The sequence below is a fragment of the Ammospiza caudacuta genome, chromosome 1, assembly GCF_027887145.1.
Source record: "Ammospiza caudacuta isolate bAmmCau1 chromosome 1, bAmmCau1.pri, whole genome shotgun sequence".
NCBI classification, from domain to species: domain Eukaryota; kingdom Metazoa; phylum Chordata; class Aves; order Passeriformes; family Passerellidae; genus Ammospiza; species Ammospiza caudacuta.
Window position 1 is genome coordinate 132,413,409 of NC_080593.1, and position 15,901 is coordinate 132,429,309.

Sequence of the window (15,901 nt, forward strand, 5' to 3'; positions counted from 1 at the left end):
GCCCTCCTTTGGACACTCCCTAATAGCGTCATATCTTTCTTATATTGTGGTGCCTAAAACCGCACACACCAGTGGAGAAACAAGTATTAAAACTAAATCCACTGAGAATTCAGTTTTCTATTTAATCCCTTAACACAAATTCACATTTTACACTGACTGTATGAAAAGGCTGACAGCCTTCAGGAGAAGAGGGAGCTTTCTTCCAGTAGTGAAGAAAGAGGAATAATAATAATACCAATACTACTACTACTACTACTACTACTAATAATAATAATAATGTGGTGAGAAGCAGTCAGATGTTGCATACAAGGTGAGCACTGGAGAAGTAGGGATTAGCTTTCAAAATGCTGCAGTTAAGCACAAGTCTGTAGGAACAGTTCTCCTGGGTAAGTTTGAAGGTCCATCCAGATACAGTAATAAGTGGTGGATGATAAAGAAACAGAAGTGCAAGACAGAACAATGAAAGAAATTTAGAAAGAGCAGTGCAAGCATATGTAGTTACAACCTGCCCAGAATATTCTCTAAACTGTCAGAAATTTGATTGTCAAGGACTTGTTGGGCTACTGGTCATTAAATTAATTTTTCTTTCATTGATTTTTCTAGCCTGTATTTCAGTCCATGTTGATGTCTAGCACTGCAGTGTCCCCTGGTAAGCAGACCCAAAGCTCATCTAGGTGTTTCATGAAGAAATGCCTTTGCTTTGCTATGAAACCTGCCAGTAGCTGTTCCACTGAGTGTCCCCTAGCTCCTTTCTAAGTCAGTGAGCACCCTCTCTGCCACTCATGACTGTAAGGACCTCTGTCAGGTCCTCTCTGGTTCTGCCCTCTTTCATCTCACTAAGGGTCCTTGCTCCCCTGCAGGGCAGCCCCCACTTGCTTTCCTCATACCAAGAAACCCCCTAGGCAGTTTTGGGTCCAGGCTGAAGGGAGAGCTCCAAGACCAAGTTTGTGAAAGGTGATGGGGAGGGAGCTGACCTACATTTGAGCTCAGCAAAGTGGCAGCCACTTTCACCCATCTGACCTAGTCAGATGGTCTTCCAATGAAATCAACTGCCCCTTAGAAGCAATTCTTATAAGTAAATGCTTATAAGTATCTGCTTCAAATGTGCTTGTTTACAATGTAAATGGATGTTTTGGTCAAATGAGTCCAGTCAAAGCAAATGTTTCTGAGGAAGTAATATAACAATGTCTAAAAAATGTTCCCCTCTTTCTCTTTTGATTCCTCCCTGTTCCCAGATAAGAAGACCCCTGGGTATAGGGCAAAAACCAAAGCTTCACATCTGAGTCAAATCTTGTTTAATATTAAATGAGAAATGTTTGACTTTGCTTCATACACAGATGCTGTTATGGTTTCGTTTGAATGCTTTTGCTTGAAAATCTGTCCAAAGTATGCTAGTTAATTACTATTTAAGGATTTCATTACATGTTGTCTTTCAAATAAATCCCAAGAAATCTTCCTCTCAATGTGGACAGGAAGTATTTTCATGTTTATGTGTATGTATTTCCATTAGAAACCACACTAGAATGATTACAGATGGAGTAACTGGAAGCAGAACAGCTCAGAGATAATTTATAACCCCATTCAGCAAAGAAGTGCTCCAAAATCATTTGAGCAAAGTTAGAGCTGGTATGGCTTTTCTTTGGAAAAACTGCTTGTTTATTCCAAGCCACCATCTCTCCAAGACACTATTTAGGAAACTTTACATGAGTTTATGAAATTCTGTAATGAAGCAGCACAATGTTTTCAGCACTCTAGATAGATGAATAAATGTATATATTTCTAGGATACAACAATATTTAGGGACAGACTGTGATTACCCTTGTGTGGGAAGAAAATTGAATTGACAAAGGTATTGTCTTGTTCCATCATGTGCAGTCTCACAAAAGTCATGCAGAATAATGGTGTAATTACCCTCTCCATTCAGAGGCATGGAGCAACAGCCCTCTTCAGGTCACAGACATCTTTGCTACATCTTGGTCAGCCTCATACTGCTGCATCATGATTGTGTACAGGCAGAACAGCATTATTTTTTCAATTTTTCCTTTTTTTTTGTTTTCAAATGAGCACTTTCTCAGTAAGCACATGCTTTCTCAGGGTATATTCATTTACAAGTCATCAGTACTGAAGACATTGAAGCATACATCTACTCTGTGTAACAAGTGGTTGATGTCTTGAGTGCAGAAAACTGAAAGATCACTACTCTTTCAGTGGACTTTTTAATTACTAAATTACCTCTCTTTCTAACCTTATCTTTTACAATTACATTGTGTATTCCACTCAAGAGTTAACAAGACAGAAAGCTGGGTATAGCTCACAGGGGACACCCAAATTGTTTAACAGGACTGATGATCTCCCAAAAGTGTGGTTATCACAGCCATGCTTACATTACAGATGCTGCTGGAAAGGCTCCTGTCTAGATATAAAAAAATCTATTACTGTAAGTAAATCACAACTGTAAAGCACCTGTCAGCCAGAAACTCCCAAAAATTTTTGCAGATCTTCTAAATTTGGTGGATGAATATCCACTCATCCTTGCCCTTTCTGAAGCTGAGTGTCTGTCCCAGAGTTAATTTAAAGCAGACCTTGCTTTCCTCACTGCTCATAAGGCAGAGGAGCAAAGCCACAAGTGCTGTGCAGTTTGGAACAGACCACAGTGGACAGCCCTGTGTCCATAAAGAGTCCCAAGGGACGCTTGAGAAGAGTGCAATTGCTCTAAGGGAGCCACTAAAGTGAAATGCAATGAGACTTAAAGCCCCTAAGTTAGGTGAAACCATCAACAGCCACAGAAGGACAGACAGGCCTCCTGGCACTGCCAAGCATGGGCAGCTGGGTGTCCCTCCCTAGCAGGGAGCGTGGCCTCCAGGCCATCTCTGAGAGAACACAGCCACCCCTGAGCCACCAGCTGTCACCACTCCCCCCCAGCTGGGGCTCTTCAGCATCTGAGTGCTTTGTGGGGCTGGGAGAGCTTTGTCAGAGCCTGGGGAGGGAGGGACTGGGATGTGTGAGGAGCTCCTCCTCTGCTCGGCCTAGGCCAGGGCTGTGCTGGGCAGTGCAGGAGGCTGTGATGAGGTGACACCAGATGAGGCAGTGCTGGAGCTGCAGCAGGACCACGCCTGGGGAGAGCTCTATAGCTGGGCAGGGCTCCTGCACTGGCCAACTCTGCAGCTAAAAATGAGCCCCAGCATGGCTCATTTCTGCTGGGACTCTGCCTCACACCCTGCTGCTACTCCCTGCTTGAGCAACACCTTCCTGAGCAAATTCTCACCTCCCCCATCCTTAGGTACACAGTGTAACCATGACTTGAGCCTGACCTGGAAAATTCACACACAGCTCAGCTTAACACCCATACACCCTGGGCAACAAGGATTTAAGTTGTCTTTGACTTTTGCTGCACTGATATGTATCCTTGGAATTATACTGAAGACTTTGACTTGTGTTTTGAAGCCCAAAAAGCAGCAGCTGTCAGATGGTAGTGAATCAATCCCATTAGGATAAAAAGCACTAAAGAAAGAAACACTGCAAATTTCTAAACACTGTTTTTTTCCTACATTGCAACATACCCAATTAGTGAACCCAAAAAGATTTGGAAGATTTAAATTACACGTCCCCATTTCATGTCTTCTTTTTAATCTAATTATGAACACTGAGATCATATTTGTCTATTTTATTGTAAATCTCTCACAAATTGTCACATATTAGTTCCAAATTCCAATATGTCCACTGCAAATAAATACAAATTTAAAATCTTCTTAAGAAAATAGATAAACATGTATATTTTGAACTTGTAATTTAGCTCACGGGTAAATTTATAACTGCCATAACAAATGAAAATGTTTTGGAAATCTTGTTTTTGAACTTTAGAGGGTATTTGCTCCAAATTGATATTGTTAATAGTCCATTCCAAACAGGACAGCTGGCTTCTGACAGCAGCTACCTAATAATAGTTGAGACCCATAACAAGAAGTGCAATTAGCCTATAGCACTAAGCAACAAAGAAAACAGGCAGCATGAAGTAATTCTGACCACAGGGAATGCTGGATTTTAATTTAAAAAATCTTCCATAAACAGGGAAAAAGTGGAAGCAAGAACTGAGAATAGATGGTAAGATGGAAAGTTAAAAAAATTAGAAAAATAAAGGACCAATCTGTTCACTAAGATTAAAGGTCAGCTGACAAGGCATGGGACTTCACTGCAAGTAGAATATGAAATGCTGAAGCAGCTGAAGAGCTGTTTGTTGGCAGATACAGACCATCATGATACTTTTCTGCAACTCAGAATCAAACAGAAGAGGAAGAACTGCACATGTGGCATGTGCATACTACCAAGATGTGAATGGTGGCATCCATGGGGATCTTGAGCCCTTTGAAGATTCTCTCATTAAAGAAATTGCTTGTGTGGTTATGTTTACAAAGTGCAATTCTGAAGAAAAACAGCTCCAGCATTTAAACCACATTTCTAGGTCTCATGTAGACTATTACATCGTATTACTAATGAACCATCCCCTTTACTTATTGCACTGGGTAGTTCTACTTATATCCTTTATTTCTTGTCCCTGATTCTTCCTCCTCTTCTCTATGTCCTGCTTTACCTGCCTTTCCTCTTGCAGGTTTTACCAGACAGTTTCCAATAAGGAAGGTCAAGAGTCCTCTGCCTGGACTCCACTGGGGGCCCTGAATGCACTCAGAGAGTCATGCCAGGGATATTAATTTTGGAGGTGTCAGCTCATTTTGAAATATTTCCCTGGTTTCTATTCACTGCAAAAAGATATTTGTGATCTAGTGGCCCAGTAACAGTTTGTGGCACACAAACTGCCACACAAGACCAGCTACCTGGTGAGCATTGACAAGTGTGTAGGATTTTTACGGAAAACATTTTTAAAGCAGAATTATTCTCTGAGCTGTCTTCTACTCTGACACATACCATCCAAAATCTGGTTCAGCAGCTGGAAACCATAGGTTCCATAGCACCTATCAGAAATAAGAGCTCTTGCTATGGTTTATCTGTCTCTGGGATCCATCGCGTGCTTCAGTCTGTTTAACTGGCATGAGTCTAAGGGTCCTTCCCTCGGTCCATAGCCAAATTAATCACCAAATTAATAACACAATTATACAAAGAATGGCTCTTCCAACTTTACCAAAGAATTTCTTCCTGTGCTCAGAGAAATCATCCAGCAGGAATGAAAGATCTACCTCTGCACTTCTCAAATAAGTCTCCTATTGCTTTGAGAAAGGGAAGGCAAACAAAAGTGTTGACCAATTAATTGCAGGTTACTTAGTTGAGGTCATGTCCACAGAGGGAATATATCTGCATTTTTAAAAAAGTAACTTGTTAACCATTGCGGATAAGGGTATGTGAGATAAAATCTATTGAAGCGATTTTATAAAGCACATAAAGATCTAAATCCCACTTTGAAGAGAGATTTACAGCTTTACATTTTATCCCCACTGGCAGCATGACCGGAGATGAAACTTCCATTGATTGGCTTCAGTGAGATTTAAAAATAGACAGACTGAAATCCCCTGGCTGTCCAAGAGCACAATAGAGCTGCTACTGGTCCAGAGAACAAATGTCTAACTTTGGGTTATCTTTTGCACCTCTACACTGGCATTTTTTCCAAACTGGATGAACATGTCCATGGTACTACTGTGACAGTTTAAACTTGTGTGGAAAATCAACCCTCAGCCATGGTGCATTTGAGAAGGTGGCAGGAGAAAGCAATCCCAGATTGGGAAAGGGGAAAAAAACAATCCTCAGGTTACTATGGATTGGGAAAGTGGGACAAGCAATCCTCAGATTACTGCAGGGCAGCTACTTTACTGCCATGCCAAAACCTCCTACAGACATCTCCAGAAACTGAGAGTACTGGAAAAGCACTTAGGAGGAAGGAGATCCATATTCCCAAGAGACTCTGCTGTGACTAATGCACACAGCTGGATTCTCAGGTCCTCAGGAGCATGAGTGTCACATCTTCCCCCTGCCTGGGGTCCAGGCCATTCCCTGCCCAGCATCAGGTGGCCCTCCCATGTCATAACACAGCCTGTTGATGGAGCCAAGCCAGGCAGATTCATGTGGTGTCAAATTTTGATCAAAGGTCACAGAAGGAGGATCTCTCACCCAGTGGGCAGCAGGAGTTTCCCATTCACAGCCTGCAGCAGGAGGAGGGATGTTTGCTCCAGATGGCACACTTGCAAAAAGGATGGCTTAAACCACTTACACCGAGTGACAAAAATCAGATTATCTGGTAGCTGATAAAAGGTTAGTTACAGATCAGATTTATGAGCATTATTTATAAGAACCAGTTTGACATGGGGAACTAACTGGAAATTTCTGTGCTGAGAACAACAGAGTAAATGGGCAGCATGAAGCAATTCAGACTAGAGGATTGAGTTTAAGACAAAATCCTCCTATAAAGAAGAAAGCATCCAGCTCTGGGGGTCTCCTCATAAGTAGGGCAAGGACCTGTAGGAGGCAATCCAAAGGAGGGCCACAAAAATGGAGAAAAGGAGGCTCCAGGGAAACCTTATAGCACCTTCCAGTATCTAAAGGGGGTCTACAAGAAAGCTGCAGTGGAACTTTTCATAAGAGCATGTAGTGATAAGACAAGGGGGAATGGCTTTAAACTCAGAGTAGGTGTAAATTAGATATTAGGAAGAAATTCTTTACTGAGAGGGTGGGAAAACATTGGAACAGGTTGCCCAGAGAAGCTGTGGATGGCTCATTCCCAAAAGTGTTCCAAGCTAGGTTGGAAGAGGCTTTGAGCAGTCTGGTCTAGTGGAAGGTGTCACTGCTCATGGCAGGGGTTGGAACTAAATGATCTTGAAGGTCTCTTCCAACCCAAACCATTCTGTTATTCTATGAATCCATAATACTTAACATTTTTACTCTAAACTGTAGCAATTTCACCGAGCCTCATATTTAAACTTAGATTTTTACTTCCATTTGTACAGATTCTTTTAGATTCTTGCTGATGACAAGTACATATCAAAAAACATCCCTGAAGATGAGAACATACCCTGCAGGTATGACCTGCAGCTCTGTTGGAATTCAGGTAGCAGGTTTGATTCTAAAAATGGCATATTTATTTCAATAAAGAGGGCAGAGACTGACTCATATTTTTAAGAAACTTGAAGCTCATGATTTAAAGGCATATTGGTATGAAGAAGCCCTGCTGAAAGAAGTTTCCCAGCATTCATAAAAATGAAAAACCTTCATTTTAATACAAAAGTACACTTGAATGTTGGAAGAATATTATAAATTACACAGACTGCGGTGACCTATCACAGCATTTCCAAATTTTGTAAGGTTTCCTCAAGAGCTCTAAACTCTCAGAGGCCCTCAGTATTTCACTTTCAAAGCCCTTTTCTTCCATACTTCATTTTGAAGCCATTTTAGACCAACAGTGTTGTGCCTGTATTTTTTCACGGTCATGTGGAGAGGGGTTTGTGTATGTTTCGGAATGCAGACATACATGCAGGGAAAGATAATCTCCTTAAGTCTGTGATTCCAGGGAGTGAACAGAGGGAAGAACTGTCTTCTGACTCACAGTGGAGAATGATGGGGATTTAACCCCACACACTGTCATTCCTTCTGAAGCTCAGAAAGAGCAGAAGAAAGAAAGAGGCTGCTCAGGAGCACATCAGCTCCTCCATCACAACCCTGAGTGCACCGTGCTGGTGGGCGCCCATGGAGCTTGTCAGGGAACAATGTGAAAGAGATGGATATGGAATATGTCACCTAAAGGTGAAAGTGCTCACCCTGACTAGAAAGAAGTAGTCAGACATGGGTCTGAATGAAGCTTGCCTCCGCCTCAAATACATAATTCAAAACTCAGGCTGTTAGCAACTCTCCTCTTACCTTCCTCCTGAGCCTTTCTGTACTCACAAAGAGGAAATTTTCAGTGACTTTTTTCTGGTTAGCTGATAAATTCCCACACAGCTCTTTCTCATTTAATGTCATCTTATTGAACTTAAGAAAGCTGCATCATACCTTACAGGAACAGATTCTCACCTTATTAAAATTAAAGAAGTGTAAATACTGGGGAAGAAAAGGAGTCCAATGGTCAGAGCCCTAGCTAGGAATGCACAACCTTTCTCACAACCTGCTTTTGCTTTAGATGTCTTCTAAGAGCAAGATAAGCAAAGTTAAATTAAAGGCTCAGTCCATGTCATCTGTGAAGGGGATAAAAGGGCTTCCTTTTCCCACAGAAACATTTGGTTATTACCAAATACAAAAGTACTGAGAAGAGCTTTGGTAGCCAGGCATCTCTAAAAATAGTCTTTTGCCTTATGAAGGCAGCAGTGAAGCAGGTGGTTTTAATGTAACTTTTAAAAACTAAGTTTAGTTTCTCAGATAATCCAGCTGACACTCTCTCACTGCTGAGCCTGCTGGCTCTGTGGGTTGTAGAGTCAACAGTGTTTGAAGCTGAGTTACAACTACCTACAGGCTGAACGAAAGAGCTATTAAAATCATTTCACAATTAATTCCTGGGTTTATCCAAAGTAGATTCCAGTAAAGAAAATACTAATACTTCTTAGCTCTCAATAAATCCATGTTTTTATATTTAAATGTCCTGGTTGCCAGCCGTGATCATGGTCTGTAAAACTTCTTATGTTTTTCTTGAAGCTTCAGGTATAGAAGACAAATAACTATGCAAGAGTTACATATTTTATGTAAAAGTAGTGATGGTTTACTAAGCCCTTGTGGCTGCATGGGAATCACTCATTTCAAAGGATTACAGCTTATAGTCTAAAACCTCAGTGTGTGGAGACCACCCACAGTTAGGAAAACCTGAGCAAGGCAGTCCTGGGATTTCACCCAGATGATCCAGAGGACCAAGTTTGTGCTGCTCTCATTCTGTTGTGTAAATGGTGTAAAGAGCCTTGTTCCATCAGCCCTGGCTCACCCCAGGGGCTGCTCGGGCACAGAGCCTCCGGGTGGAACTGAGCAGCTCCATGGCAAAACCACTGCAAACAGAACTGGCTCTTTTCCAGAGACCCCTTCTTCCCATAGTCCTTCAGTGCCTTCTGCAAAAAGCTTAGCAATCATGTCTTGCACATGTGCATGTAAGCACTAAACTACTAAAAAGTGAACCTATGCCTTCCATTCTTTGAGGTTAAAATCTGTTTATTATTTTCTTTCATGTCGATCTTTGTTTCATTTGGTCTCCTTACCATACAAACCCCATCATGCACTGGGAAATGAATCACTGAACTTCTGCTGCCTTTTAGCTCTTCTCTGTGAGTTTGTAAAGCACTACACCAGATGTTAAGTGTCCTAAACCACAGTTTCTATAGATAAATCAGAATTTCACAGCAGGTGTAGACCATGGCATCCTTGAGTCCCAATCAGTCCCTCCACAGTCCAGATCATCACACAGCTGGAGAGCTCAGAACTGGAGGTCATTCCTGGGACCACAAGATAAACTGTAGTTTATGATTAACACAGATTCTTTAACAGATAATATGCATAAAATAAAACCAGCGTTTTAGCAATAAATGCGATTTGCAACCACTGCATGCTAGTCCCCTGAGTTTCAAGTCCAAACATCATCAACAGATGAGGACTGCCAAAGGAATTAAGGTAGTTAAATAAAGAGTCAGAAACAGAAAATAAAGCCTTTAAATGCATGATAGTACAGAAATGTTTGCCATGTAAGATCCTTACCGCAGTGTCATTGGTGGTGATGTACACCAGCACATCCGAGTTGTTTCTGCCATTGATGTATCGGTAACAGTTCCACACACAGCTTATCAAGTACCCCTGAAAAGAAAAGGGATTTATTACTCTGTGCAGAAAATAAACCATGCATGCTTGTCTGATAGAGCATTTCCATTCTTTATAAACATGAACATCAGCATGATAGAAGCATGGGGCAGTCGCTTCCCTGGCTGCAGTGACTGTGAGAATGCCTGGGGGCTCTGTGAGTAATCCAGTGTCATTCCCCATACTGATGGCATTGGGGTTCTTTGGAATTGGGAAGGTTCTGGGGACACCTTATGGTGGTTTTCAATATATAAAGGGAGCTTATTAAATCAATGGATTCCATGTGACTGGAATGGTCTGGGGTCTTGGTATTCTTGCCTGGCTAGAGAAAATTGCCGAAGTAAAAGCTTTTATTGACATCTGAAGTTATTACTGACATTTTAAACATTGTTAAAAATACTGGTGGGTTTTTTTTCCTAGTATAAAACAAAACCTCCAGTAATAGCAGCAATAAACCTACTGCAAGATCATAAACTTCACTGCTTTTGTTCTTGGAGCTTGGGTAGTGCTGCTTCCTGTCAAACAATTAGTTGTCTCCACTTTTTTAACTGGTTGGGCAGAATAGCCACCATGTCATGAGCAGGAGAGATTTTAGTCTGAATAGCAGAGATGAGCAAAGTGCCTGGAAGGAAGATAAGAGGCAGGAAGATGTGGAGGAGCTGGAGTCAGATCCACAGGATGTCGGTAACGCAGCTGGCAGGACCAAAGCAGTTCTCTCTGTAGCTTTCTGCTTCCCATTGTTGGAGGCTAGGGTTTTACTTTTGTTTTCTTTCAAACCAAGACATTCATGTAATCACACATGATGGTGATGAGGAGAACTTTGTGTTTTGATAGTGCCCAACTTATATTTTTACTTAATGGGTCTGCACAGAAATTCTTCCATAAACCTAACACATGTAGATTAAACTGCCAGCACTGAATTTGCATGTGTGTCTCACTGAGTGAGTCATACTTTTGTGACTCACTAGCACTGATGGCCTTCCAAAAGCCTCTTATCCCTGTGAGCCGCCCTGTGCTTCCTCTGTCTCCAGAGCTGACACACATGAGCTGTGTTTTTCAGGATGCCACGTGATTCACTCATGGCTTGCTTGCAAATCAGGAAGGTTTTTTTCCACCAGGGCTGGCTAAAATCTGGTAAATTTGCTTCCTCTTTTTTCACAGCACCTTACAGACCCTGGATTGACTTACAGCTGTTGCAGACTTTGACAATAATTTTGGCCATCAAATGGAGAGAGCAAAAGGCTTCTGGAATGAGCTAAATCCCAAGGGAAGATTAGACAGGCTCTGCAGACCAAGCTGTGGGCTGTGCAATCCCACCCCAGGCTACTGAAACAAGTAAAGGCACACACATGGAGAACTGCATCTCTTCCAGAATTAAGTAAAATGTCATTGTTAATTTAAAGTAGTAATAAGTAGTTCAGCAGCTTTCAGTGCTCAGATACTATAGCCTGGGAAAGGGATAAGAGGTAATGCAGAACAGAGACTGAATATAGTACACTTCTGTGGGGACACAGCCTGTCTATATAAGAAACCCTTTACTTTAAGCCTACCTATTTGCAAAACTATTTCTATACCCCTTCTGTCAAAACCCAGAGTGATGGAAGCCCTGTTTTGGATAATACAATCCTCTCAGGGAGAAGCAAGTGGGAGATTTATTTTTAAATGCTCTCATTCCATGTGGTGAATAAAACACACTTAACCCCACAATGAACCTCTACAGCTTTCCCAGCTCTAAACCCTAGCTCTGCATGCACAGGCTGTCTCTCACTGGGTGAGGTATGTTCCTTGAATTAAGGAGGTCATCAGCCAGCTCACACCAAGGAACTGGCCCTGAGACACTGACCAGCATAGGGCAGAGAGTGGCAGCAGCTCAGAGAATGTCCCTGTCCAAGTGCTCTGGCCATGTGCTCCTGGCCTGCAAACCATGACTCACAGAAACTTGTTTTCCTCAACCTGGAACTTTATTTAGCTCATTCCTAATAATTATTTTCTACCAATACTGCTGCACTGTTAAATGAGGCTCCTGATTCAGTTACCAATTTACTTTCCTGAAAGACTTGGCTGAGGTTTCTATACTGCTTTAAAATGTGGTGCTGGACACACAGTATATAAATATATTTATTTTTATCTCAGAAGACTAATGTTCACATTTGAAATTGGCCCTAGATTAAAGGCCTCCCTTGGCCTAATCCCCTTGAGTGGATCTCCTGCTTACCACAGCACATACTGGTGACAGACAGTGACACCTTTTGGGGGAGGCAGCCCCAAGCAGCCACCACCAGAAAAGACAGGTGAGTAAAAAGGCTGAATGTAGAAACAGGCACTGTGCCTATTTCTAGCCAGCTTTTAGTCCTCCCCTTTGGATGGTGGGAAATTACTTGAGACCCTAAGGATCTGAAACTCACACAACTTTGTCACCCTGTCTCTCACTGTTGCAGTTGCAGACTCACCTGTTTAGCTGCATAACAACAGAAATGAACTGCAGACCTGTGTTCATCAGATGCCTGACCAGAAGACTGACCAGCATCTTTGTGGAAATTAGAGGTTGTTGTATTGCGCTGCTTCTTGCAACACAGCAAGGGAAAGTCTGTGCTGATCTGGGTGCCAGCAGCCCTCTGGGTAACCCCTCACTGGCAGCCAGTGCAGGGTGAACACCACAGACCCAAGAGAGCCCCCTCAGGTTAGTAGCTGCCTGCACTGAATCCCCTTTGACTGCCCAGCTGCTTTGATTTTTCTGTTTACAGAGCTGAGATGGGCTTCAGTCACTGGTGAAAATGAGATAAAGATCTCTACACAAACTGAAATTTATACAAAGATTTCAAATTATGCTAATGGAAGACCAGTTGACCACATGTATTTCCCATGTTGATGTTACAGAGAGAGAAACAATGGGTTGCTGTACTGATAAAATCTGGAATTAAATTCATCTTCTCAGCACACTAGAATGTGTATCTTGTGAGTTTAAAAGGGTTGTATAAGAACAACTGCTTAGAACTGAAAGAAATGCTGTAATTGGAAAGAATTAGTATTAAACCAAACCACTGCTCTGCAACACTTTATACGGCATCTTACAGGGCCAGGACATCAGCTGTTGGCTAACAGTCACACACACTGAGGTATGCAATTTTAAGCAACTGATTCCTGTTTTAGAGATGAGTCTCCCATAACTATCCTGTCATCATCAGTGCTGGGACTTGTCCTAGGCCTTTGTGGAACAGGTGACAGCCTCATGGCTATGTACTGGCATTCCTGGGAGTGGGGACCAGAGCTGGGCTCTTGGGGCTGTGTTCATGGTCCCAGGTGCTGCCCAACAGCCCTGCAGGAAGGCAGCAGATGCCAGGTGATGTGTTGCAGGGCTCTCCCCCTGCCAGGAAGAATGCCCTTGGACTGAGGGCATTCACCCAAATCTCTCAGGGAGAACACAGAACTTCATTCTTATCTTTTCCCATCTGCTGAGGACACCAGGACATGCAGAGTGGTCTCACCTCTGGGCTCAGTACCTTGGAGATGCAGCTTACAGGCATATTATGGAGAACACATCACACTGGCAGCTACCTCTTCCTACCTACTGTTCAGAAAGAGAAATGCCAAGGAACAGCCCATACTCTGAAGCTGCAGAGTGCTTGGGGCAGCCTGGGGAAAGGTTTAATCTGGCTCATTATATTTATGCTCATCTGAGCTCATTTGAGCCTAAGAAGCTTCCCTATGATGGAGAAGTTGAAGCCTCAATTGTCCTGTCTCAGAATCTGGGAGAGCTGAGAGGACACGACTCAAAAGTCCAAACCAACTGCAGAGGACACAACTCAAAAGTCACAGTGTTGGCTATATGCAATTTGAAGTCCTGTGTATACAAATGCACATATAAATACATTTGTGCTGATGGATGTCCTTCCTCAGCCAGAAATGAAGCATCTATGTTTCATGGTATGCAACTCCAGTTCAGTTTCTAGACAAATACAGTGAATGGAATAATGTACTTTGGTCTACTCTGAAAAGTGTTCTGTGTGAAACCACCTGAAATTCCCATTAGGTACTTCAGATGCAAGTAAATTATAAGGACTAAAAAGGCAAATGCTTGTGTGTGGTTAGCTTTCTTACCACCCTCTCATGTTCACAAACCCATGACTACAAAACACAAACCCAGCATCTAATACTGCATAATCTTGCTTTCTGCTCAGCAGTGTTCTTCTCTGAGTGTAGCTTCACCCAAACCAAAAGTGTCATAATACTAAATACTTCTGAGGAATTAGGTGATTCTGTTTAGTATTTCCTGCCAGTTGAATGCAGCTTTTCCTACTGTAGCTTTTCCTAGGTCACAATGTTTTGGTTCCTCTCCCTATTTCTAGTTGAACTCCAGAGGGAGAGGAGGCATATTTTTTTATACACAGTACCTTACCAGTTTCAATACATAAATGTGGTACCATCTGTTAAGTCTATCAGAGATGAAATGTGATGCATCTGTGTGTGTTCAGCTTTTATTTGATGGAGCAGATTCTGTAAATCTGCATAGCAGCTCTTCTGGAAACATAAGAAATTCAAATGAAAATGCTAACTGGACTTTAGCATATGTTTCTGTGTAAGTCACATATTTTGTGACTCATTTATATGATAATACATTGCTAGAATGAGCATTACATAAGCCACATACACTCTTGGAAAAAACATGTTTTACCACTTAAAAACAAAATGAGTCTTTGGCACTATTAATTTCTTAGGTTTCTTGTCTCTGTAGTAAGCATTTTTGCCATTCCAATTTTAGTTGCCTTTTTTTTTTAAATAAGCTTGAAGCTTTATTGACATACTTAGTCAATGAAACACCAGACCCACACGGGGTAAAATCAAGCTGTTGGTTGCATCACAGAGCACATTCCCTGTGGGACCTCAAAAATCTATGGATTTATTAAATTCACACATATTTCTTAGAAGTGCAAATAAAATCAGCTGTATGGTTGTGAACATATAAGGCCAGAAAGCTGAACTCTATTGCTAAATCACAGCAGAGGAGTGAGCACAGCTTCCAACAGCACTTTAATACACCCTAGCTGTTGAGTTTCTTTCTCCAATTTTGAAGTAGCTTCAATAACCTCATCTACCTCTTTTGCCACAGTAACGTTCCCTGTATATGACATATGCATTGTCTGGAAGCAGCACCTTTGGTGTCACTGTGACACTTTGGGACTTCTCTAATCTAATGCAAAACTACTTTGTAGAGAGAGCAAGACTAATCTGAAATAAAGTCCCACACAAGAAATACAAAACCAGCAGCACTGTGTTTGAGAAACTCATAGAAGGCTGCAAGAAAAGCATATTTTACAAGAGATCCAGTGCTCAGGGTACTAGTAGGAGCCACAGGTGATTGTTTTTCCTACATTAATTTGTCTGATCTTATTCTGAGCTCCTTTTGAACTTCTGACCCACAGCAGGATGAGTCTGCTGCACTGGACAGTCAACCTGGATGTGGTGGTTTCACATGAGCCCTTTCCAGCTGCTCTGGGAATGCTACCCCTCCTCTTTGCCTGGTACCTGCCACCTGCAGGCCTCTCACCCACTAGGTTTGCAAATAGATTCTCATTCCCTGTGTCCTTCTGTTGCCAGGTCTGACAGTTCTTTATGGTGCTCTTCCCAGGAGAGATTGCTTTGATTTATTTACCTGCTCTACAGAATTCTTTCTGAGACAGGGCACCCACCAGAAGGGAAATCATGCTTCCAGAGATGGTGGGCATCAGAACTCGCTAAGAAATTATACAATTTATATTTTTGGTTTTTCTATTCCTTTCTTAATATTCTTAGCCTTTGATTTACTTGTTTGACCAGAAATGAGCTAAGCTAATATTTTCATGGGTCTATCTGTAACAGCTACAAGGTCCCTTTTGTAGTGGTCATTCTTACTTCAGAGCCCACAGCAGTGTTTGTGAAACAAGAGCATCCTTCCTCAGTGCCCACTACTGAGTTTTTACCACTGAGTTTCTCTACCATTTCCTTGTTCAGTCAGTCCATCCCATGAGATTCTCCTGCAAAGATTTCTTGACTAATTATTTTCCCCATTTTGAATGACACTGCAAGAAAACGTTGCTAGAGTTCCTTCGCCTTCCCAGATCTCTTACAAATGCACTGAACTGCATGGGTCACAGTGTTGGAA

The 15,901-nt window shown here is 42.0% G+C and overlaps 1 protein-coding gene across 1 annotated transcript in view; it reads right to left on the reverse strand.

Annotated features, from left to right (window-relative positions):
* Positions 1-15,901, reverse strand: part of LAPTM4B (lysosomal protein transmembrane 4 beta) — a 58,798-nt gene that overhangs the window by 9,395 nt on the left and 33,502 nt on the right. Inside the window, exon 6 of the mRNA XM_058809100.1 lies at positions 9,664-9,759. Within this exon, the coding sequence (XP_058665083.1) occupies positions 9,664-9,759 (96 nt within the window). The remainder of the gene's footprint in view (positions 1-9,663; positions 9,760-15,901) is intronic.